Raw genomic sequence first — 24,658 nt, 5'->3', positions numbered from 1 at the left:
GGTTCCAGTGGGTCAGAGAAGTTGTAAAGTGTGTGGCTCTGCAGAACAGGGCATAGTGGCTCTCCTGACTGCAGTAAGCTGTTAGATGAACTCAGCACATAGTTTCCCACAAATTAAGGGACACTATGCACCCATGTAATTGTTTCCTGTGCGGTTTGAATTGTGCAAAACAAGCCTTGCCACACGGTGTTTGTATTCAAACCTTTGTCACCTTTTTGCTTTCATGTGAGAATTCAAAAGGAGAATACTTTGTGAAGTGAAAAACCTATCTGCACTATTGTTTTGGCCTAGAAATTAAAATATAACAGTTAATAAAGGGGAAGGATTTTTTGCGTACCTCAACCTGATGGATGAAAAGGGGCAAAAAAACCCCAAACCAAAACCAATAAAACACCCAAACCCAAAAATCCTTCATTGTAATTTTTCTTTTCTCTGCTTGTTTCAAGACTTTGAGGTGGAACTTGTAATTTTCCCATTGACCAAATTCATGGGAGTAAGTTTCTCGGCTTTTACTGTCTTCAGATACATTAAAACCTTAGGAAGAATGAACTTTCCTAAACCTTTCTAAAATTTTTAACCCAGCTTTCCTGAACTAGCTGAGTTAGTATGATCTCAGTACAGTTCTTCCTCTCTAAGCTTGCTGTTCAAAGACAAAGCTGGAATTTGTGCCTGGTTTTCTCATTGTTTAAGACCACCCCAGTACCACTTACCTTGCTTTGTGCCCATAGCTGTGAAAATCGTACTAGCTGACTATCCAGTTGTCATAAACCATAGAAACCCATGTTTGAAGGGGGTAAATAGCATAGACCTGGAAAACAGGCATCCTGTACTGGAGCAAAAAAAAATATAGTTCTGGGAAGGCTGTCTTCAGCCCAGATACAAATACAAAAAATACAGTACCCAAAATATCATGAAAACAGGACCTTGCACAAGAGGCGTGTTACTAGTCATTGATTCCGTTTATTCCTGGGTGCAATTCAAAGAGGTGGCTTGTTCTATAGAGCACGGTTTGTCATGCAAGATGATGTAATTCACACCATGGTTGGGAGAGGACTAAGCATGATGTTTCAAGGGAAGGGTCTGAGCTATTCCAGTTTTGTACACAGTGATGAAGTGATTTAATGTCAAAATTCAGCCTCATTTATTCTCTATTTAATTATTTCCACTTTTTTTTTCTCTTAGGGTGGTGTCATCCCTTAACAAAATGTATTTTTCCTGGTATTTCTTTGCATATAGTTCTAGAGCTGAAAAAGTCTAATTTATCAAGCTTGTTCCCTTCAGCTTGAGTCCTGGCAGCCCCCTGCTTTTTCCATTTTTCCCCTCCTGCTTCTCCAGTACTCTACTAAAACAACTGTAGTGTTGGTATCAACTTAAAAACCTTCCAAGAGTCCTTTGTGTGTACACTTTACATTTTGGCTTGTTCAAATAACTTCAGTTACTTGTTATCACAGGGATTTTTCAGCCCACATTGAGGATCTGCACCCTCGTATGGCTCATCTGTGGCATGTGTTGTTGCCTCTGCTTTCCTGCAGCTGCAGTTCTAATCCTGATCATCATCGTGTCTCCTCCCAGTGAATTCATTGGACTTGTCTATTAAGTGATTATAAAGTACAGTTAGCTGTGAATCGGTTCTTCTAATTTAAGGTTTTTAACTTTTTTCCCCTTCCCCATACCTTTAGGCTCTGTTTTGGATATTATAAAGCACATTGTGGCCAAAGGAGAACACAAGACTGGTGTCCTGGATGAACCCTGTATAGCCACAATCCTTAAGGAGGTGCTGGAGGGGCTGGACTACCTGCATAAAAATGGACAAATCCACAGGTATTTTTCATTTTTTCTCATCTTTGTCCTGAAATGCGTGTCACTTAGTAGTTGAGCACATGCAGTCTCATCCCACAACCAGCTGAGAGAACATGGAATGAGGAAACTGAAGGTGGGGAGCTTAATCAAGACTCAGAATTCATGTGTCTATATAGTTGCTACTGCTTTAGGAAATACTATGATTAAGCCAAGTTTGGGTAAACTTTCAAGTATTGATAGTTCTGATCTAGAGAATCTCTTTCCAAATGTCAGCATCCAGCTGCAAAGTGTGGTTGTTGGACCTGGATAACTTCAACTGGTTTTGTTTCTTGCAGAGCTGCAAATCAGCAAGAACTCTGCAGAAGAAGTGTTGAGCAATTTAATATAGAGTGGTTCAAGCCCTGTTCTTTATTTTCTTTATTTTAAGGCTAGTTGCAAGGTCAGCATCATGAAATTCAAGTTTGGATAATTTCATTTTAAAAAAAGGAAACAAAATTAGTGAAAAAACTTTTCTTCTGGAAGCAAAACCCAGTTAACTAATAGCCTGTGATTTGATGGATCACTGAAATGTTTGGATTTCTGTGCTGCTGTGTTGTTTGGGAGGTATTTTCCTCTCCCCTGCTGTCAAGGTGTGGTGTAGCTCAGGAAAAGAGGATACTAAGTCAGTATTTTCTGCAGTTAAAAAGAGTGAGACTTGCAATCCTAAATATGTGCTGAAAATAGAATATACCACTTGTGGGTAATATACATCATCCCAGCCACAGCCTGCTGTTGGGAACAACAGCCTCTTCTTTCTTGGGAATTTTGTGAGCTTGGCTGTCATCTGGTACAATGCCATTATAAGCATTGCTGCTGTTGGAGTATGTTTCTGTTCTCCTATGATAGCTGCACTAGGAGAGGTGACTTTTCTTGCCAAAATGTTATTTTAATTTGAAAATCCAATAAGTATTCATTTCATATTTTTAGTCAAACTGACTGGCTTTTGTGGGTTGTTTTGGGTTAAAAAGAAGGAAATGGTTAGAAACAATTCTAGTGGATTTTTTTTTTCCCCTGAAAGAAATCTCAAATTTCAGTTTCCAGTCTCCTTTAAAATTCTCATTTAACAAGAACAGTTGTCTTCATTGAAAGCAGTTTTGATTTCACAGGTGGTTGCTTAACTTTGTTTTTTAGAGATAAGGCTTCAGGCAGCTCCAGGAATTTAGAGTAAAGTAGCAGACCGACTTACTTGCTGAATGCATGGTAATTTTTCACCCTTGCCATAACTAATTGATAAAACCATGTTCATCTGTGACTTGCAGTTGAACTGAATCAGCCAAGCAAATCATCTTCTGGTCTAATGAAATCAAAATATGTGTTTTAAAGCAGCAGTAACCTATTAAATCTCAGTTTTTCTGAAGATGTTATATAATGATTTCTTTGTTGAGAGATGGTTTTCCATTGACTTGCTGCAGGAAAACAGCAAAGCTAGTAACTGTGGTAAAGACTATAGAGGAGATATTCATGTGTGGGCTTTTGTGAGTTTATTTTTTGATTTTACATGGCATTCAGCAAAAATCCGATGTTCACGAGTTCAAACTGCTTGGTTGAAGAAAATGTGACTCATATTGAATCAGTCAGAAGCAGGCTGAACCAAACCTGCCATGACCATTCTTGTCCTGCTCATTGAAGCATTTTGCCCATATTTAGGGAACTTCAGTGGAGAAATCAGAGCTGTGTCATTGCTGCAGCTTACGGTTGCAGTTGTGTGTTGGCTCTTTTGCATGTCTTCCATCCTTGTATTTTGGGGTGCTCTGACAAGTGTGTAAAGTTTTATCAAAAAAAAAAAAAAAAGCATTTGGATTTCCTCATCATGCTGAAGCACAGTGATCTGGGAAATCTGGAGAAGTGGTAATAGTCATGATACAGAAGGAAAGTTGTGTAGTTTCCTACCTGTAATGCAAAGGAGGAAAGCAGGCTACATGTAAGCCTTTGAGGGATGAACCATGTTTCCTTAATAGAGTTAATAGTGCAGTCTTACATTTATCCAGATGTGTGTACACTGCTGAGAAAAACACAAAAGTTTTTAAAGTGCAGATGGGACCTTTCCTCATACATAGGAAGATCTGTATGGTTTTCCCATTTTGCTTAATGCTAGGGGTCATAATATTCTTCATGCCTGATGGAAAAGGCAGGTGGAAATCTTGCAGTTGTGCCAGAGATGCTCTGAGAGGAAGCGTTTAAAATAACTAAACTTTGGTCCTCTGGGTCAGCTTAAAGTATCTGGCTCAAAAGGAAATCACATCAGGTGATGGCTGAAAGGCTGAATACAGTGTCTGTTATGTGGGGCAGCTGGGGTTGGGGTGAGCTTCAGGCCAGAGCAAGGTCAGCTGCGAAGGGTCAAAATTGAAGGGCTTCAGTTAGACCTGGAACAGCCAAGCCAAAACAAGCAGCCATCCAGCAGAGCAAACTGTTCAGCTGCTTACACTAAATATCCCAGCTCCGTTTGTATTAGTTAGGAGAAAATGACTTCATAGAGTAAGACAGACAGTATGGATGACTGAGTGTAATTAGCACACCTGAACTTGGACAAGCAGGCTGGTAGCAAAGCCCAAAAGATGAATATCTGGACCCCAGTTTAACTTTGTGGCTGCTGTTAACCTGAAGTGGGAACAGCTTCTAACTGCTGTAAATCACCAGTGAGATGAGAGAACATGTGTCTGATGGTGTTGCTGCTCGATGCTTTTAAATTATGCATAATTTAAATAGGTAAATTAAGTTAACTTGAAGAAAACTGGCTTAATGAAATTCTGCTGCTGCTGGATCTAACTCTGCAGAAGCCTCCCTTGAACTTAATGCCACTTCCAATTAAGATTTGGGGAGCTGGCTTCATATGGAAGTGTAAATCCCTACTTTGGACAGGATAGTAGTTTGACAGTATTCTCTAGAGCAGATTAGAAAGCCAAATATCTAGTGAAGGCTTAAATTATATATATTTCCTTTCTAATTAACAGCCAGAGTGAGGCTGAGACTTGAATAGGTGCTCTTGTTCAGCAACGAATAGTTGAGTCTGCTGCATTGTCCAAAGTGCCATTTTTTTGTTTTCATCTTGCAAAGGCTGTTGGGAACAGTGTCTGAGACCTTACAGAAAAGACAAAGGAGAAGGCAGGATCAGATTTATTTTCGTGAAACACTCTATACCAAGGTAACAGTTACAAATGATCCCCATCTCCCTTCAAAATCACTGCTGCCTCCCGTAGCTCGGAGTTGGCAGCTCTGTGCCTTCAGTGCCACGTGCCTGTCCGTGGCCACCTCTCCTGTGCCATCTGCCACTGTCCCTGTTGTGGGTTTCTGTGTAACACAGTGATCCCAGTGACAATTTGAAATCCCAGTGATCCGGCTCATGGCAAGTGAGTTAAATACCTGGGTGCCAGCCAGTGTACTGAGGACGGAGGGCCAGGCTCAGGAACCTTCGGATGAACTGTCCTGCAGGAATCTGCTCAGACACGTTTTTAAATGGAAGTCGAGCAAGACTGACGTGTGAGGGGTCACTCCTGGGCTAATCTTGTCTGGGTGACACACAGGGTGTATGTTGCACCTTTTCCCCATTTAGACTCTGATTCCTCTGTGTATTTGGGGATTAGCAGGAGTTTGATAAATGACTTGGAAATAAGACTAAAGCTAAACCAACCCAAGAGGTTTTATTGCTTAAAAAGACTTGTTGGACGGAAGTTCAAGGCTCTCAGGTGCTGCTCCGTATGGCAGTCTGACAAATGAATCATGCTGATTAACTGTTACAAGGTCTCTCTGTCTTTCTCCCTATTTTTATCTCTAGGCTTATCTTCTGTTTGTGATTAGCTGTTGTGTAACTGAATATTTTAGTTAGCCCAGGTGGAATGATACGCTGCTCAAATATAATCAGATTCTCCTGTTGCACTGTAATAAATGTGATACTTGCATGCTTTTTTGTAAAAACAAAAAAGCTCTGGGAAGTGGTTTAGGGTTGCATGGCTTGAAATATTAGCATGCCAGTGATCCAGCTATTAATTTGTTTGCTGCTCTACTTCTAAGGGGGTGAGAGATGCAACAGCACATTTGATATGCTGAGTTAGATCAGTTTGTGCCCCATACAGAGTGTTTTGGGGTTTTTTTGGTGTCTTTTCAAAATCAGTTTTCTGCGTGTGGGGCAGCAGGGTGCCATGGCAGGTGTTTGAATGTTGCTTTGAAGAGACCTTGGAAACAATATTCTTGCTGTGGTTATATGCCAAATATATTAGCCTATATTTTTGGATCTTAGGATGGTTTTGACATAAGATCAAAGTTTAATTGTCTGCATCTTCTACCTACATTAAGAGAAAATAACTTCTAAAAAACCCATTGTCTGCCTGTGAACACATCCACATCACCGTGGCTTGCTTGTGGGGTTTTGCAGGAGCACTCCTCCAGTAGCAAGTTTCAGATTTAAGATGAAGGGGCTGATGGATGTGTTTTGGCAGAACTCGGCTGTCCTACAAGATTCAAGCTTAATTTTCATGTAGCTGATTAATGCATTGATAGCTGTGCTGGCAGGTATTGTGGCTAAACTGGATTCCAGTATGCCTCTGATCATTTTGATGACTGAAATACTGTGGGTTTTTGTTTCTGTAGCAATACTGTAGGAGAACTTCACAGCCCTCCTCTCCACAGTGCTATAATCTTGTTTCGGGTAGTGCATTTTGGAACTGAAGTCTGGCAGAGGGGGACTGAGGAATGGATAATGGGACGTGGAGCCTGTCACCTCTAATTGCCAGTTTGATTTTTAAGTCAGTAAAAGACACCAGTAATTTGAAAACTAGCTATTGCTCAGCCATGGGAAGTGGAATTTTATATTCAGAGAAGCATACTTTGGTCTCCCTTATAGTACAGGGTGTGCAGAAGCAACCTTTTGAGTAGTTGTTAATATAAATTTTAAAGCTTTAATTTGGAAACAGTTCAGTAGCCACAACAATAGAAATGTTACTATTGGGTGGCTCAGTGGGAAGGAAGAAAAGATGCTGCTCTAGATTGTACTGGGCAATTTGTTCCCCCCAAAAAGCACCTTGCTGTGCAGTATCAAGGGCCCAAGAACCACAGCAGTCAGACCTGGATGTATTGTGCTGGTTTGGTGAACCAGCACGTTCTGCTGGTGGCTGCTTCTTCCACTGCATCATCCAGAAATTCATTGTTTAAAAAAAGCCAAGTTTCCCTGTGGTTGCAGATAGAAAATATGAACCAGATGTAAATCCCAGATCTGCAGACAGCCAGAAACAATAGCTCCTGTAGAGATCGTTTTCCTTGAAGCGAATAAAGACAGTCTCTGCTCTTAAGCCCAAAAACTTGGCAATTAGAACTGATGGTAAATATCACTGCTGAAGAAAGCACAGGCGTGCTGGGTCCCTGGCAGTGTCTGTCCCCATGTCATTCTGCTTAGATCCAGGTGCTGCCTCAGCTTTGTCACTGGGTGTCTGCAGTTACTCGGAGTAACTTTGAATTAGTTACTCAAAGTAACTTCGAATCAGTCAGAGGGAAAACCAACTGTTTGGTACAAGTGCTATGTACTGCATGAAAAGGGAGGTGAGTTTTTGGGTTTTTCTCTTTGTAGCATCTCTCCATCATTAGAGTAGTTTAAATCATTGGTGTTCACCCTTTCTACTGTGATGCATCAAGTGAATCATTAACTTAAAAAAAAAAAATGGCTTTGAGTATTGTTCCCGGTTGCAGATTTTTCTGGCCTTCATAGATCGTGAAAGCTGCCTGTGTGGAGATGCCTTAAGCATTTATTCAGACCAATGCAGTCTTTTTATTAATGTCTTACCCTAAAGCATGAGGAAAGGTCACTTGCTAAATTTGCGTGGTAACGTAATTAAGCACACTTTCAAATGTTGCAAGCCTGCACCAGGAATTTACTTTTTGCATGTTTTCTAAATCAAATTATATTATGTCTTGCGGAGTTCTTATAGAATTTGAACATTAAAAAGCAAAACTTAATACTTTCAAAACCAAAAGTGAGATAAAATCCACATGCATTTAGGACAACAGATAGGGAAATGCCGCAGAGAAATCTATCATTTCAAGGCAGCCTGGAAAGCACCACCAAGTTAGAGTAGGAGAGCCAAGAGCACTGTTTCCATTGCACAGATATCTGATTTTATAACCACTTTCTCCATTTTATAAGAATAGCTGGACAAAATAAGAAGGTCTTTTCTCTGCTCATGCTGGTCATGCTTAGAACTGTCATTTTCTAGATTTTGGAGAAGGAAGCTGAGCTTTGGAGAAGTCTCTTGAGCCCTGATTGTCTTGAATTTCTCCTATGTTATGTTGCAAACATTGCTGAGCAAGAGCTGTGGGTGGCTTTGTAGATAGGGACAGATTTTAGCTGCATAGGGCAATGCCTTGGACCTTGTATGTGTATAGATACACATACCACTTCTCCAGAACAGTGGTGCTTATTCCCTTTTGGAAATTAAGACCTTTCGAGTTGCCCTATATCAAAATTTTTGGGCCTTGTTTGATCCAAGTTGATTGTGTGTTAACTGGAATGAACTTTCATCTATCCATCATGACATAGGCAAGGCAGGGAGGTACATGAATCAATGGCTTTCCTGTTTCTTCTGCTGCCTGGTCCATCTTGTGTTCGGACTGGGCCAATCTGCATTTGGTAGTTTTGGGAAAATTCCTATTTCTGAGCACATTGGGAATGTGTTTTAGCATGCAGGAGATACCACAGTATGGTGGCGTGCATCACTAGTATTGCCACATGAAGCATTACCACCTCCTTGGACATTAAATAACTTGACATGAAACATTAAAATAAGGTCACACTATAACTTGACTATTTTCCTCTGCTGCCAATGACTAAGGCAGGGCCTCCCAAAAATATCTGGGCCTCAGGGGGTAGGACACAGACCTTTTGACTCCACAGTTTGCTGTACATGTTGCTTTTTATGCAGCAGCTGTTAAAGGAGCTTTGTGCCTTGTCCTCACTGCAGTTCTTAGGAAGTAGGATCAGGAAATGGAAGGGCCAGATAGATGAATTTGTGGAAGAAATCATGGTACATTTTTAGCTGCTGTTCAATGGTGCAAAAGCTTGATTTTAAAGCCTGCTGGGCAGGGTCCTTTCCTTATGGAGGATGCAAGACAAAAAAAGAAGTTCTGACTGAACAGGGGCAACTTTTAAAAGAAAAGTGGTGTATGAGGTTAGAGATGTGGATTCTCTCACATTGAGTGCTGAAGGGCTGAAGCTTGTGAGATGCCCGAGCTGCTTGGCAAACCCTCCTTGCTGTAACCTGGTATTATAGCGGTGATGTGCATTGGAGTGAATACGTGAAGAAGCAGCCTCTTTTGTAGAAGGAAGAAGTAGGGGTATGAGGATTGGTACGATTAGATTGTCTTCATGTTGGGAGACAGGGCTAGGGCTAGTGTTTGTATCATTTTATTATCTGTCTGAAACCAGTTTTTTAGGGTTTGTTTTTAGCTGGAGCAACTTTCTCCATGCTGATGTGCAGTTGTGGTTAGACGAGCACTCATGCTGGGCTGGTGGTGTGGTGGTAAGATGGGAGGTAAAGTCCACAGCAGACAGGATCTGTCATTGAACCACACCTCCTTTTAACCATCGTTAGGCTTGTAAACACGTGGGAAGAGAAGGAATTAATGAGCGCAAAACCATCGAAGACAAAGTTGGCACAAGAACAAAAAGCGTAAGCTGGACATAATTTGCTGAGATAAAGGCAAGTTGCAGGTGCAGCGATAAGTGACTGTGTGACAGACAGAAATGCAGTAAGTGATGTGACACAGTGCTTGCTGGCTTACTTCATGTCAGAGGCTCGCACCGTGTTAGTCCAAGGCCTGCGTCTCTTTTACTGCCTCAGCATCTAACCAGCCTCTGGAACTACTCTGGTAACTAAGATGACAGACTGCATTTCAGGAGTATCTTCTGCAGCTTGGTTTGGTGAGCCATCCCTTGTCTGACAGAGTGATTTAACCTAAAATGAAGCAAATTCGAGTCATAGTTTCCTGGACCTCAAACCCTCTGCTTAAAACAGCAGTCCACTTGTGCAGCATTGGAGAAACAAACAGCATTCAACCAGGAGGAGCTGTACCTAGTAAGTGCATTGAGGGTCCTCTTAAAGGTGGTTTATGTTTAGGTAAAATAAAGTACAATGGGAGACTCATTTCTCATGTAGCCCTTACAGGTGTTTCTGTTTGCTTATGCCAGGAGACTGGATGTGGTTATCTGTCCCAAGAGGTCTCTTCACTGTGCTGAGTGTACTCTGCCTGAATGTTAAGGGTAGGGCATGGGGAAAATAAATACTCAATATACTTGTATAACTTGTCTTGTTGGAAGTTGATAATCATTTCCAGTAGGCTTTGTCTATATACCCCTCTGCAAAGCCATAGTCTTGTCAGTCCTTCTGCCTTTCAAAGCCCTGCTTTATGCTGCTTAAAAGAACCAAAAGGTACTTTTTTAAATTCCTGATAACACTGGATTTCTCATTTAACTTTCTCCAGGCATTAAAATGACAGTTAAAAAGCCCTCGGCTACCCACCTATCTAGCCCCTGTGAAGCTGGGGCTTTAAAAATGCCTTTGCTGTTTATGAGACTTCGAGTAAATCATGAGATGCCTTTGTGCTGCTGGCGTTTAGCTCCTGCACTGAGGTCCTGATCTTTCACCATGGCCCAGCAGCTGGCAGAGCAGCTCAGAGAAGAGGGTAGCAGCAGTTGCTGTGCTTCCCTGATCCTGAGCAATAAAGCATGTCACTGGGCTGGTCCCCAGCTGTAATTTATAGCAGCCTGGCTGTTGCTGCTGGTCCTGGTTGCCAGTGGCCGCAAGGGCTTGCTGAGAGGGCTGTGGATGAGCAAGGATGAAGCAAGCTGTGGACTTGGCCCTCTCTTTACCTGCTTATGCCTGCCTCAGCAGGGAGGCTGGAGAGAGGAGTGTGGAAGTGGCTTTGCCAGCTCTCTGTCGTTGGAAGACCTTCAAGCTTTGGGAGATGTTCCCAGCTCCAGCTTTGTGGAGTTAAATACAGCACTGTAACAGACAGCAATTGCATCTCACCTAAGAATTTGGGACTTAAGGCTCAACCCTGTGGCATAAAAACATTGGTACACACCAGCTTTTCTGAGTAGGAACAGGGAGCATAATAATGCAGCACTTCTAATACAGTTGTCTTGAATGGCTTCTCTTACGTTGTACTGAGTGTGCTGAATTTGAGGGCATAAAAATACTCTGCTTGCTTGTTTCTGTTTTGCAGCTCTGTCTCAAATGGTAAAGCTCTTGGTATAGTCAGTTTTTTTATAACTTGGGTTAGAAGGGAGAGGGAAGAGGTGACACAGGTAACAGCATGCCATTGAATGGAGAGTAATGTTTGGTAGTAGAGAGAGAATAGTGCTCGTTTGGTGTATAATGTCACAAATTACTTCATATTTAACTGTATGTAGAGAGATTGTTCTGGAAGTATCTTGCAATTTAGTCAGAACAATGTCAACTCTGGTAATTGGTTGCGTTCAGTATAAATATTGTGAGTTATTCATTACCACTAACAGAAAACAGTAATTCTTGTATCTTACACCTTCTCTTTTTTAAAATGAAACTTGGAAGGACCAACTACTCCTTCCTCCTGCCAAACTATGCACTATGGAGTTCAGTCCATGAAAATTTATTGTTGCACTTGATGTAAATTGCATCTAATGGGCAGATGACTCATGGCTGTGCTGACAGCCAGCATCACATCCTAAAGGCACATAAGAGCAGGTTGGAAGCAAAAGCATAATAAACAAGGCTTATCTCCAATTTCCCTTTCATGTGACAGTTTTCTTCTCAGTGCTAGGTTACACAAGTCTTGGGATGCCATTGTTTGCTCAGGCCACTTGTATTGTGGTTATAGTGGCCTTAAATTGTCCTAGCTATTGTTCCGAATGACTTTTGAATGCAAGCAAAGTGAATCCTTTTTGATTTCCAAACAATATTAAGAGGTTTACTTAAGCAATAACTTAACATGCTTCATTGCTTTTCTTGCAAACATCAGTTCTTTTAAGTCCGTAATAAGCTTCATGGTGTATGCCAGGATTGCAGAATTGTAGCTGGCTATTGATAACATTGCTCTCCATTATGGACTAGCAAGTCTTGCTTTCTCCTGTAGTGCAATGACAGTCACTGTATGGCAGTGCCAAGGATTGAGGGCTACGGGTGAGGGCAGACCTGATCATTTAGCAGGATTTGAAGGACTTGTGTAAGCTTTGTATAGGGGGAACAAGCCATTAGGATCCAGTTCTTGTAGTTCCCACTCTACTGAAGAGTTAATTGGGGGGTGGGGGTGGGAATGCTGCAATCAGAACTGGGGAGCATCATCTCATTGACTCCCTGTGCTCCTGAGTCTCCTGTAGCTGGATGCTTGGTTGCAATTTGTTGGATCCGGGACCAGTTTTCGTTATGTATAATCTAATGCCTATGGCCCAGCCCTAACCTGGAGGCATTAACATGATATAACTAGTAGGTTAGCATTTGATCCGACTGGGAAGCTAAACCAGTTTGGAATGCAGATGAAGAGGGATTTCTGCCCTGCTATGAAACCTGTCAAGGCTGATGTGGAGAATCTAGCTTTGCACTGGAGTGAGTCCAAACCCCAATCTACCACTCTGGTTATGAAGTACAAGGTAAATAAAAACATAATCGTTATTTTGCGGAAGGGCTCTTGGAGCCTTTAGAAGAGAGGAAGATGACAGCTATGGAGTAGGAATATCCGGAACTACGATAGCATTCGTTAAGCTACTGGCAAGAAAAGGTTTACTCCAGCCTTCTGTAACTTCATTTAAAATGTGATATAATTACTGTTTATGCTACAGCCTAAAGCTACTTCCTGTTTCCAGTGTAGTAATTGTGCCAGAGGCACACCGTTTATTCAGTGTATCAGCTCAGGATATGGCCATTACCACATTAATAGGAAGTACCTTCGAATTGTTATACTTGGCAATAACTGTATCCTGGAGTAACAAATTTCTCGCCATTCAGCTTGTGAGTTTATAAGCATCACCTCTTGTGAATAAACAGGAAAGCACCATTCTTTGCTCCCCTCAAATCATTGCTTTAAATGCAGTGAATTAACCTGAAAGATGATTTTAAAGGAGGACCTACTTTGAAGATACTGCTGGTGACACCAGCATGTGCTAAATGAAGGGATCTGTGTTCAAGGCCAGGTTTGAGCAACCTGATCTGGTAGAAGGCGTCCCTGCCTGTTGCAGGCAGATTGGAACTAGATGAGGTTTAAGGTCCTTTCCAACCCTTCCTACAATTCTATGATCTGTATTCACCCAGAGTTACTGCTGCTTGATATTTGCCTGGTGTTATTGCAGTGGGTGACACAATGCAAATACACTGGGATGAGGAATGGGAAAGCTGGAAGTTGCCTCTATTGTACAGTGAGTCCAAAACAGAGTCGTTGTCCCCAAGCAGTTTGCTGCCTATCTGTTTTGCTGCTCTGGGGTGGAGTATACCATTCTGGGGTGAGTAATGGCCTTTACAGAGGGTTGGTCACCAGGAGGAAATGCCACATCAGCTGTTGATTTAATTCTGTAGCTTGAATTGGATATTTGGCAGTGGGTGGTGTTGGCCTCCTGAATTTCTTATTGTAGCAACAACTTGGTTTAATTTCTTGAACCAGCCTGAAGCACCATATTTACTGACTTTTGTTTCCAGTGTGAAAATATGTAAATTTTAATTAATCCAAGCTGAAGTTAAAAAGAAAACAAGATTCTGTTTTGGAGAGAGTTAAGGGACTGGAGTCCTTTGGCTCTTTTTCCCTATGGGATTCAATCTGAGTGCTTGTTTCACTACTGCTTGCACTCCAAGCTGTCACAGCTTGGTCTGTTGTGGTAGTATGGTCTGGTGGTACTGAACATGTGCTGCTTTCTGGCTGTTCTTGCTACATCAGTGAAACCTGCCTGAGTTCTTGTGGGCTCTGAAGCACATAATGGTTGAGTCTTCATCCTTGGTTCTGCTTAAAAACCTCATTGGCACTTCCTTCATTGCTGAGTGTGGTCTGCTTTGGGGGGTTTTGCTGAGCTACACACACTGTCGTGCTGGCAGAGGAAGCTTGGAAAGGCTGTGTATGATACTGCATGGCCCAGCTTAATGGGGAATCACTCCAGCATCCTGGGCTGCCTTGGAGTACAGATGGAAGAGGAAATTACTGCTACTTGCGTCCGTCTTCAGTAAGAGGAACAATAACCTTGGTGCATGCTATTCCTTTCCTGTAACCTGCAACTGGCAGGCATCTTTGAAAGGGCCTTGTGTGTCCTGGCTGTCGCAGGAGAACTGATTGTCTGGATAAACATTTCCAGAAGGATTGGAAAGTTTCCTGAACACCCTCTGTTCCCTCTGAAGTAGTACTGGTACAAGGGGGGATTCCTGGAGGTGGCTGTGTCTGTGCCAAGCACATTTCACACCATGTGAGCCAGCTCCTTACCTAAGCAGCAGCAGACTTAAGCACATGAAGCCCTGAGAACACTGCCCATGAGGCTGAATCCCAGAGGCATCTTCTGCCTAAAAATACTGATAGGAAGCTTTTCCATTTCCTCCCTGTTAGGGACCTTGAATGCTTTGTGGGAGTGCAGGAGTTAGTCATGTTTGTATTTCTAATGGTGTTTAACTCTCCACAGCTTCAGTTGTATTGGATTTGGCCAATGGATGCTAATGGAAGGAGTAGTGTACCTACATGCTTAATGCTGTATTTAATCCCTTCAGGTCCCTCCGTTTACATAAGAGTCTCCATCCGCTGCAGTGCTGATGCTTTCTTGTTCAAGGGCTGCAGTTGTTAATTGCAGGAAGAAAACAAAATAATGATTCTCAGAGGGAAAGCTCACTCACTCCTAAACACACTTTAATGTATGTGGCTAATGTAAAATGAGCAGGACTGGAAAAGACTGGCAGCACTTGTTTAAAGTTTGTCTTATTGCAGCACCACTGTCAGAGTGTCTTGGTTACTGCTTTGAATCCCATTCTGCTATTCAGTCAGCTTCTCAAGGCTATCATATGTTTCCATATAGAATCTTTATGCTTCATTGTTTCTATATGGATCTAAGTGTTCTTGATCATTAAAGCAAGTTAGTATTTTCCTATACTCTTACAATTGTGCTTCAAACAGGGATTAGGCTCCAAGATGGCCACTTGTTTGGAGTCTCTGAGCTGCTGTGAACTGTAGTTTGCTGTTAAAATGATCTTTAGTGGGACTGTAATACAGACAGTCTTTGTTCACTTTTTGTTTTGTTGTATACTGGAGAAGGTCTTGCCATGCCCATGTCCTACACTCGGTGTTGGGAAGAATCTAACAAATGCTGATGCTGGAGAGGATGTGTTTAAAATTATCCTGTCCTGGAACTGGCAGTGGCCCAGTCTCTTCTTCAGAAGAGCAAAGCCAGGAAGAAGATTTCCAGGGCCTGACCAGGGCTCTTTGGCCAGGCCATTGCGCCAGTTCTATTCTCATGATGCACAAGGGAGAAGAGAAAAACAGCTTTTTTGACTTTTTACTTTGTGTGAAAGGATTTGGAATATTTGCTGAAGGCAGTGGAGGGAGAATCTGCTTGTTTGGATGTTTTCATCCTCCCCTTTCTGGCCCCCCCCCCCCCCCTTCCATGGAGGTGGTTGCCATTAAGGTGAGGCATGCTGTCAATTACTGTCTCTGCACTGGTGTCTGTTCCCTGGGCAGCTGCTTTGCCTGCAGCCTTTCTCGAGATGCCTCCTGCAACTGCTGTGGCCCTGCATGGGTTCCTGGCCAGTGCAGTCTTAGCAGCCATGTTGATGAATGTGGGTGTCAGCTAGAAAGGTGTTTCTCTTGGCTTTGCATGGGGAAGCAGCCTGTGAAAATAAGCTGGAAAACTTCAAAGTGTGTTTGGAGTGACAGTAATGTTCCCCTCAAGGATGGAGAAGTGCTGCTGTTAACTGAACAAAGCAGATGTTTCTTGGGGGGTAGAAAGGGGATAATACAGTAACTTTCATAGCAACTGCTGCATGTTTGTGTGTGTCTTTAGTCAAAATAAAAAAATAAAGGAGACTTTCACTATAGTTGAGGCTTCACAGGACAGTTGTGTGGCCCCACTTTCCCCATTCTCATCTCTGTTGTACCAGCTCTGCTTGCCTGACCCTTAGTTCAGTTTATTAAGCCACGGACAACCAGTGTTTTTTCTAATGTCTGGATTTTCACTAGTGTATTGAGCTAAACTGATTTCTTGAGGGAGTGTGTGAACTCTAAAGCCGGAGAGCAGCAAAACTCAGGGAAGTATAGGATGTGTTCAGAGGTGGCGAGATAAGATCAACTCACTGTCTCTTGAAATCTCCCCCTCTAAAAGGGTAGAATCATGTGTATCAGACCAGTGTTAGGTTCTGTTTTCATATTTTTAGCTAAGTTAAGAACCAGGGTCAAAACACTTTCCTTGGGTTTTTTGTACGTTCTCATAAATTTTCAATTCTTTTTTTTTTCCCTGTGCATAGTACTTAAAACATCACTAGCTATAAATCATTCAAATGTCACTTGGTGTCTACTGAAGTTACTCTGGTGTTAAGTCCCATGTTTCAGCATGCTTGGAAGCAGGAGGTGCTACTGCAAGAAACAAAATTTAAGCAATAATAACCTTATAATATAATTTTGTTTGTTGAAGGAAAGATCTAATGACTTCCACTTACTGTTGCTTTATCTTTCTGCAGGGATGTGAAAGCAGGAAATATTCTTCTTGGAGAAGATGGCTCAGTGCAAATTGCAGGTAATTCCTCTGGTAGCTTTCAATAAATTTTAGACATAAATGTGTGTCCAAAAAGATGGTTTAATGATCAAGAAGAAACCTATATAAAAATGTTAGCTTCGGGAAGCCCCATGGCTCTTAAACACAAAAGAAAACTGACAACACCAAAAAACCCCAACAATAAACCACAAAGCAACCAAGCAAAAAACAACCCGGAGTTTATTACATTTTCTTATCTTAAGACACCATTCTTTGGAATAATGATAATCAGCATGAATAACTCCTTTGACTGTTAAGTTCTCAGAATCAATAGATTAGATAAAATTCTTGGCATAAGCTAGTCAGGCTTTTAAAATGGCAAGTTCATAGGCTTGGAAGTGGACTGCAGGGATCGGACTGATTTATCATTCATGTCTAACACTGTTTTCAAAGGAGTGGGCTGAACAGTGAATAGATTAATCAGAAGGAAATTGGTATGTCTGGTGGTAAAAGTCACTTGCAGCTTTGCCTTAATGAAAGATCTGCTGGTCAAACTGCTCATGTGGATACTCCCTGGTCTGCTTCAGTTGAAACAAGTGTCAGAGTGTGTATTACTTGCACTAACCCAGCCTAGACTGGGATGAACTGAAGGTCTGGGAAGCAGTTGAGCAAACTGAGAGCCAGGGTAGAGAAGACCGTTAAAAGGCGGTTGCTTTAGCTGATACAGATGTGCCTGGAGATGTCTGTTGTAAGTCACTGTGGTCACGAGCTGTGTCAACACAGGTATGTTGGAAACAGTCCTTGGTGTGGGTGGCTTATATGCTGTGGCAAGGGTGTTGTGTTGGTTTTGGGTTTGTTGGGGTTGTTGTTTTTTTTTGTTTGTTTGTTTGGGTTTTTTTGTTTTGTTTTGTTTGTTTTTTCCCAGTACTACTCCTCTGGTCTTTTATTTCGTACATGTTCCTACAGACTTCACTCTTGTTCACAAAAATCATGAATTATTATTAGTAGTATTATTATGGTTGGCTTTCTTAATAGAAAGACAAGTTTTTTGGACAGTACATTTAGAACCCGTGAGACTTGGTTTTCCTCTTCTTTCCAGTATGCTGTTTTCATACCCTGAGCATCATTCCTCTCCAGCTGTCCTTTGCCTCAGGACTGTGCTTGTCCCATCAACCTTGTGGTGCCTTTCCAGTCCTTGTGCCACCTCTGGTTGGAGAGCAGAGCTCACACCTGGTCTTGCCACCTTGGCAAACATCCTTGTGCTTGTTTAACTTTTTTAGTCTCATATTTAAGTGGAAAGAGACTCATCTCTTTGTGATAAGGTCTCTTTTTAGTGCCCTGTCCTGCCAGTGGAGGCACAGCAGTGGGTGAAGCTGGTGTGCTGAAGGGCAGGGGGCTGGGCTTTGCAGGTGTGTGGCAGTGACTGTCCTGTCTGGCAGAAGCACACGTTGCACTGTGTAGTGCTGCAAGGTACAGGCTCCTTTAGTGTATCTATGCCTGGATTTGCATCTTGGAATCAAAGGTGTAGGTTTTCTACCAGGAGGCAGAGCACATTGCAGGGCAGTTTTTTATAGGTAGCTCTTCTCCCTTCCCAGAAGGCAATAAGCCCTTTTACAGGACATAACACCTAAAATACAGGATTTCTGTTTAAACTTCTGTTTAAAATCCATAGTTGCTTTGTTTTCTCTTTGAAGTCTCCCAGTGCTCTTAATGCCTACTGTTACATTTCTGATGAGGTGTAAGTAATTCATTCTGTAGCTGACGGAAGGTAGGGAGTGGCTTCTAAAATGATCCAAGGAGTGAAGTTTATATAGTGAAATCCTACATTTTTTTTCCATACTGGGGCTGAGTTGTTACATTTTGGATTTGTAATTCTACACTTTAGATGGTGTTGTGGGACAGGCTGCAAATAGCTGTTGCATTAGAGCAATGTACTGTTATTCCAAGTGTTTCTGCCAGCCTAGCAGAAAACTGCTTGTGTTCCTGTTCCATGAGGGTGCCAGGGCTTTGCTATTTTTTTATTAAGGCTCATGAGTAATAGGTACCTGTTCATGTATTTCTGCTGAATAATTCTTAGTTGATAAGTAGTTTTAAGGTTGACTTGTCTTAACTTGTACAAATTTCACAGGATTTATGTTGTCTGGGATTTGTACATTTTCCCCTGGACTGAACTGTCTGCTAGTGGTTTATATGTGCAAGGTTTAAATGATGAAATAATCTCTCTGTATATCCTGCGAAAGCAACATCTTGAGATGTGCAAAGTTCCCTCTTCTGTACAAATACTTCATTTGAACACGCAGAAGGCCTAACGCTGTAACTGTTCGTGAGACACAGCAGAGCAGCTCAACTCAACCGAGGTCAGCACGTTCACCACAGTGGCAGGAAGCACTTTGGTTTCTGTGAAGGCAGCTGATGACTTGAAAGAAACAAAAATAAATGGATGACCGAATACTACAGAAGAACCTGACCTGGTCATAACATGAGACTTTGTTTCTGTGGGAATTTCTGACACTTAAGCTTCCTTTTTTCCTGACCCAGGATAGCAAAATTTCTCGTGAATTTTTTGAGAAGGAAAGAATGCTGGAAGCAAACCAGTCTCAATAAAGCAAGTTTTTTGTTTCAGTGAGATCAAAGCATTTGACTTTGACAATAATATTAATGTGTGTTATGAATAATTCTTTTGATTGTTGAGTGCTTCAGTTATCAGCTGGTTGACATCACTGCATTCCCATGGAACAATTGTGTGTAAGTTTAGTTGGAAAGTTGCACCACAAGGAAAAAAAAGATTGACCAGTTGTGTGATGAAGCCAGAGGGTTAGAGTGAAGGAGGCCACCTGCTTTGAAGGAGCTAGTTTGGTGTACTTAAAAAATGCAGGTTATCTAGCAGGAAAGAATGACTTCAATGCTTTTATAATGAGTCTTTTCCCTTTTGCCATCCCTCTATCAAAAACTGCTTGTGAACAGCTGTTAGGAAGATCTTATTCCAGTGTTTGGCCTTTGCAACCTTGTGTTCCTGTGTGGAACATTGCTGGGCACAATGTTTCTTGTTTCAGAAGAAATGTAAATCTTACATGTAAATGTAAGGAATTTAAGTCTCAAACTGAAAAACCTTTGAGGGGGGGAAAATACCTTCAAAGCTTCTTTAAAGGTTTAGAAAAAAGTACTCAACCCTGGGTTGGAGGAAACACCACTGCCAGACTGTGCCTGTACCTCCACAGTACCCTTTCAGTTCTTAAAAAGGGCCTATAAAAGGATGGGGAGAGACTTTTTATCAGGGCCTGTTGTGACAGGATGAGGGGTGATGGTTTTAAGCTAAAAGAGGGGAGATTCAGGCTGGATGTGAGGAAGAAATTCTTTACAATGAGGGTGGTAAAACACTGGCACAGGTTGCCCAGAGAAGGGGCGGATGCCCCATTTCTGGAGACATTCAAGGCCAGGCTGGATGTGGCTCTGGGCAACCTGATCTAGTTGGAGATGTCCCTGCTCATTGCAGGGGGGTTGAACCAGATGGTCTTTGAAGCTCCTTTCCAACCCAAACTGTTTTAGGATTCTATGATGTGTCAATGATTTAAGTACCTGGGAAACTTTCAGTGTGTCGAATTCATGGCAGTAATTTTGCTGCAGGATTGCACTGTTCTAACCTGTGAAAACTAAAGCCTCTTTTGTTAATTTGGGCTCTGCAGTTCAGTTAAGGCTGAACAGAAAAAGCAACCTGATGGTGTGTCTGATGCTTCTCAGGTTGTGTTTGTTAATTCCAAGTTGCTTGCTGTGTGTCGGATGTAAAAGCTGCTGCGGGAGCCCTGTGAGCTGAGGTGGGTGCAGGTGAAGCAATGAACGAGAAATCTGTGAGCTTGGAGGCATTTGCTGGAAGTAGGAATTCTAAAAATGCCTCTAATGGCCTGCACAAAGCCCAGCTTTAAACTCCTCCCCAGGTCTTAGGACGTGGTATTTTTACTCAGGGCTCTATTTTTAACTGTGTAGCTCCTTTTGCTTTCAAAATGTGCATCCACTGAACCAAGGCATAAAATTGCTTTTAACAGATCCAGCTGACCAGTGAGACCTAAACTCAGGCTGTTTGCTTCTATCTTGACATTTGTACCCCCATGGGCACTGGATTGGGCCTGTGGCTTGGCACCAAGTTTTGGGAGCCTGTTAAAACTTGGAAAGTATTGCTTTCTCAGTTTGAAGTCTTTTCCTGCACATTGAATTAATCTATCTTCTGAAGAGGGCAGGGCTCTTTCCCATATACCATTGTTCTGGGTCTGCTAACAGTGGTTGCAATGTAAATTGAGATAGCTGTGTTCTTTTGTGTTCCAGCCTCTCCATGGCAATTGTTGTTTTATTATTTTATTTTTTTTAAATCAGAGCATGAAACCTCTTTGCCCTGGCGTTTATTGGTTCTCTGGAGTCTAAAAGCTGCACAGGTAAAAACCTTCTTTATCAACATAAACTGCAACAGCAGCAATATTGCTGCATAAACTAGGAGACATCTCACAGTAAGCAAGGCTTAATATTCGGGTTATTTAACTGTGCTGGCCCTATAAAATATTGTGAAATGAAGCGAGTCTTGATAGACTGGGAAGGGATTGGAGAGGTTGAGGGGAAACTCTATCAGGGTGCACAAGAATGGCTTGAATACAAACCATGCTCCAATATTGGCATCCTACTGAAACAGACTAAATGTGTTTTGTTTATTTACCCTCTGTTTCTATCTACTGAGATTAATGCTGTCACCCACCTCTCAATGATCGAACATGATGAAGCACAAGCACCTTCTGAAGGCTGAAAGGTGCATGTCCCTCCACGTGTGGGATTTTGCTGTTGTATGGACAATAACATGGTGCCTTCAGGTTTTAAAACTGGTCAGGGTGATGAATGCGTACTCCGAGGTGCTCAGTGTGCCTGCCGTGCCCTGGGCAGGCTGCGCTGCCAAGCAGTTGAAGTAGATTGAGATGTGACAAAGTCACTCGGGACTTGCTAATTGATCCTGGGCAAATTGCCTAACCCGTCTCACTTTATCTATTTATAAAATGGGGATAGTTAAGGCCAGGCAAAACTTGTGTAACTGAATTTGTGTAACTTTCCACAAATCCATGCCAGCTTGTCACTGGTTCGCTGTGTTCCGGACTGCTCTTAATTCATTGTACTAAAATAGCGTGCCACATAAACATCGAGCTATGGTGCAGGCAGTGTCATTCCCCCACTTTCCCTTAGGAAACACTAACTTTGAGAGATTAAATTGCTTTAACGAGGGGCATGGCACAAATGTAGCTCAGGGAGGGGAGTTCTGATTGAAGAGGTGACTTGAGCAGTCAGTATTGTCATGGACACATCTGAGCTGCTTCTCTCTTTTGAAAAAGGGGAAAACTCTTTTTCATCTGCTGTTGATAGAAAGTTTTGGTGTCTCCTCTGCAGCAACATGATGTGAAGTAACCTTTTCTTTGTGCCACTTGTAACATCTCCATTTTCTGAAGAGATGTTGCACTATTTGGTTGTTGAAATCACTAGTGAACTTCCGCAAGTAAGGTGGTTTCTCTGGGCTTTGTCATCCTCAAGTTACTTTGTGCCATGTTAGTGTATCTTTATTAACATGCTGTTGGGGCTCAGTTTCAGATGTGATTGTTGTGTTTACTCACCAAAGGGGTTTCCTACATTCTTTATGTGCCTTGACATTTTTGCAAAAAGGCTAAAGTAGCAATAAAGCTGCCATTCTGTATGAGAATTGGTGAGAAACACATGTGACTGTAGAGATCTACCTTTCCAAATGAGAATTTAGGGGAACAGGTATGTATTTATAGATCCAGTACCACTATATAGTCTTTAAAACAAAGGAAACTTCTGATACTTGTTCTTCACTAATCTTCCTTTTCTCTGGTGTCTTACCACCTGCTGCCTTCTCAGCACAAAATTGCAATTTACCACTGCTGCTGCCTTCTTCCTGTCAGGGTATATTCATCTTCAGTGCTCCAAAAGCTGTAAAGGTTGCAGAAAAACACTAAATACAACTGGAGATATTTTCTGGTGATGAACAACTGAGCAAGAATAAAGGTGACCAGTGAAAATTACACTTAGTGCTGTCTTCTGAAATAAATTTATTTTTGCTTGAGGGGGGATAATATCTTGGCTTCCCAAGTTCAGAATCAACTCCAAGTGGTTCAAAGTCAAGACTGGTTTATTCTTTTGTTCTGCCTCCATTGAAGTTGTGAACTGCTTTAGGGTCTGATCCAAACCCTCCAAACTCTGTAGCATCCTTTTTGATGTCAACAGGCTTTGGTCCCGGCTTCTAGTTAGTGCACATTCTTCTTTCCCTTGTGCCTACCTTGTAAAAGGTACTTAGGCTTTTTAGGATTAAGGTAACGAGATAGCCAAGGAGGAATATGTTTTTAAGGGCTGAGTTTTAGATCTGGATAAAACAATCTAGCATATGGTACCGTAGAAACATATCTTCCTGAGGAATGCAGCAATGGTGCCTGTAGTAATGTGGTCCTGCCACAGCATTCTTGTGTTGGCAAGTTTAGGCTGGCTCTTTGTTTCTGCAATGCAGAGTAAGAGGAGAATTTCTTTTCAGCTTTTGCACTTCCTGAGTGGCCAGAACAGTTTCCAAGTTTGACAGCTTGGGAACCTTAATAGCAAGAATTGTTGCCTAATACCATGCTTTTTCAGACACTACCCTCCAACTTCATTGCCTCTGTAGAGCGTTTGGTAGGGTACGTGTTTTGCAGCACATGAGGTTTCTGCTGAAAATTGGCTGTATTTTCTGCAGAGCCTGCATCAGCAGAACTGTCGTTTCCATTCTGGGTTGTTCTCTCGTCTCTCCAGACAAGAGTCTGAAGAAAAGAGATAGATACTTTTTTTTATTTTTTATTTAAAGAAGTCTCTGGTAGGTATCACTGAAACAAGTCCAGTGGGTGAATCTTCTCTACATTCCTTCAGAAAATGATAAAAGAAATGATCCTTTCATCCAGACATCCTGGAGACTAGTATTTGCAACCAGACTGCTGGAGATCTGTAATTTTTGAGATTAAGAGTATCTGACAGTTGTTGGATTCCCAGCAGTGGTGGTTTCTGGTATTGCAAGCCAAGTCCAAACATTTCCAATTCCTCCCAGTTTCCGGTGATACAGGCCTTTCCCGTTATCACTGTAGTGAGCCGATATAAAGTACAAACTGCCAAAGAAGAGTACAAATGTAAACACTTCTGAGCTATCTTACCTCTTGAATTTCATGACCTTCTCCGTTTTCTAGAGTTCAATTCATTTGCAGTAACTTAGTTCTAGCCTTTCTGATGGTAGGTAACGGTGGCAGAGAGAATGAGATGCAGATCTTACAAACTGCACAGCAGTAACAATTGAACCATAACTTGTGGTTTGGATTTTACTTTATTGCTTTACAGATATTTCTTGAGAGCAGGCACATTCTTTTCTTAATAGCTGGGACTTGGATAAAGTTAGTAAGATGACATTTGAGAAGATGGTTTCAGTCATTCCTTACAGCAGAGTAGTGCTGGCTGGTTGTGCCTGTTTTAGCCCACTGGAAAGGAGGGAAATTGTTTGGGAAAATATTGAATAAATCAACCATGTAAAAGAATAAAATTTAATTCCATTTAAGCTTTCTGCTGACCTCAGATGGCAGATGTTAAGAGCACAATTTCCAACTGGAATTATAAACCCACATTTGATGTGAAATGTGGTGAATGATGTGCGTGCTGTGTAATGGACTTGTGTTTTTACTGCTGGAATGCTTTTGCTTTGAATAGTATTTCCTTTACCCTCAAAATGACTAAATGGAAACTTGAGGTAAGATAATATGCACAAGTTCAAATACAGCACATCAGAATAATATGCTGATGGCATTTGGACAAGTTTCTACTAGTAATGTCTTACATAAAAGAACTTCTAATTGCTCTTGTGTTTGGAACAATAGATCTTGTAAGACTTCCCCTAATGAGTGGTAAAATTCAAGTAAATTTATTCTGAACTTTTTAGGAAGCTCATTCTGTTTTCTGGGAAAAGCAAGGATGGTGGGATACGCACTTGGAAGATCTCTTGGAAAGCAAAATCACTGTTGCAAAACATGGGTTTCCACAAAAATACAGTTGGAGTGCTGATGTGGGATAGTGATCCATTTAGATGTGCTAAAACTTCAAGGTCAGCAG

The 24,658-nt window shown here is 41.8% G+C and overlaps 1 protein-coding gene across 1 annotated transcript in view; it reads left to right on the top strand.

The window, feature by feature from the left end:
- OXSR1 (oxidative stress responsive 1) overlaps positions 1-24,658 on the top strand; it is a gene marked incomplete at its 5' end in the record, with an annotated part of 70,577 nt that overhangs the window by 20,215 nt on the left and 25,704 nt on the right. The window contains 2 exons of the mRNA XM_010016150.1: positions 1,680-1,821; positions 16,491-16,546. Of these exons, the coding sequence (XP_010014452.1) occupies positions 1,680-1,821; positions 16,491-16,546 (198 nt within the window). The remainder of the gene's footprint in view (positions 1-1,679; positions 1,822-16,490; positions 16,547-24,658) is intronic.

Source organism: Nestor notabilis, unplaced genomic scaffold (genome assembly GCF_000696875.1).
Source record: "Nestor notabilis isolate BGI_N333 unplaced genomic scaffold, ASM69687v1 scaffold12950, whole genome shotgun sequence".
In the NCBI taxonomy this organism is placed as follows: Eukaryota; Metazoa; Chordata; class Aves; order Psittaciformes; family Psittacidae; genus Nestor; species Nestor notabilis.
This window is presented reverse-complemented; position numbering and strand designations above follow the sequence as displayed.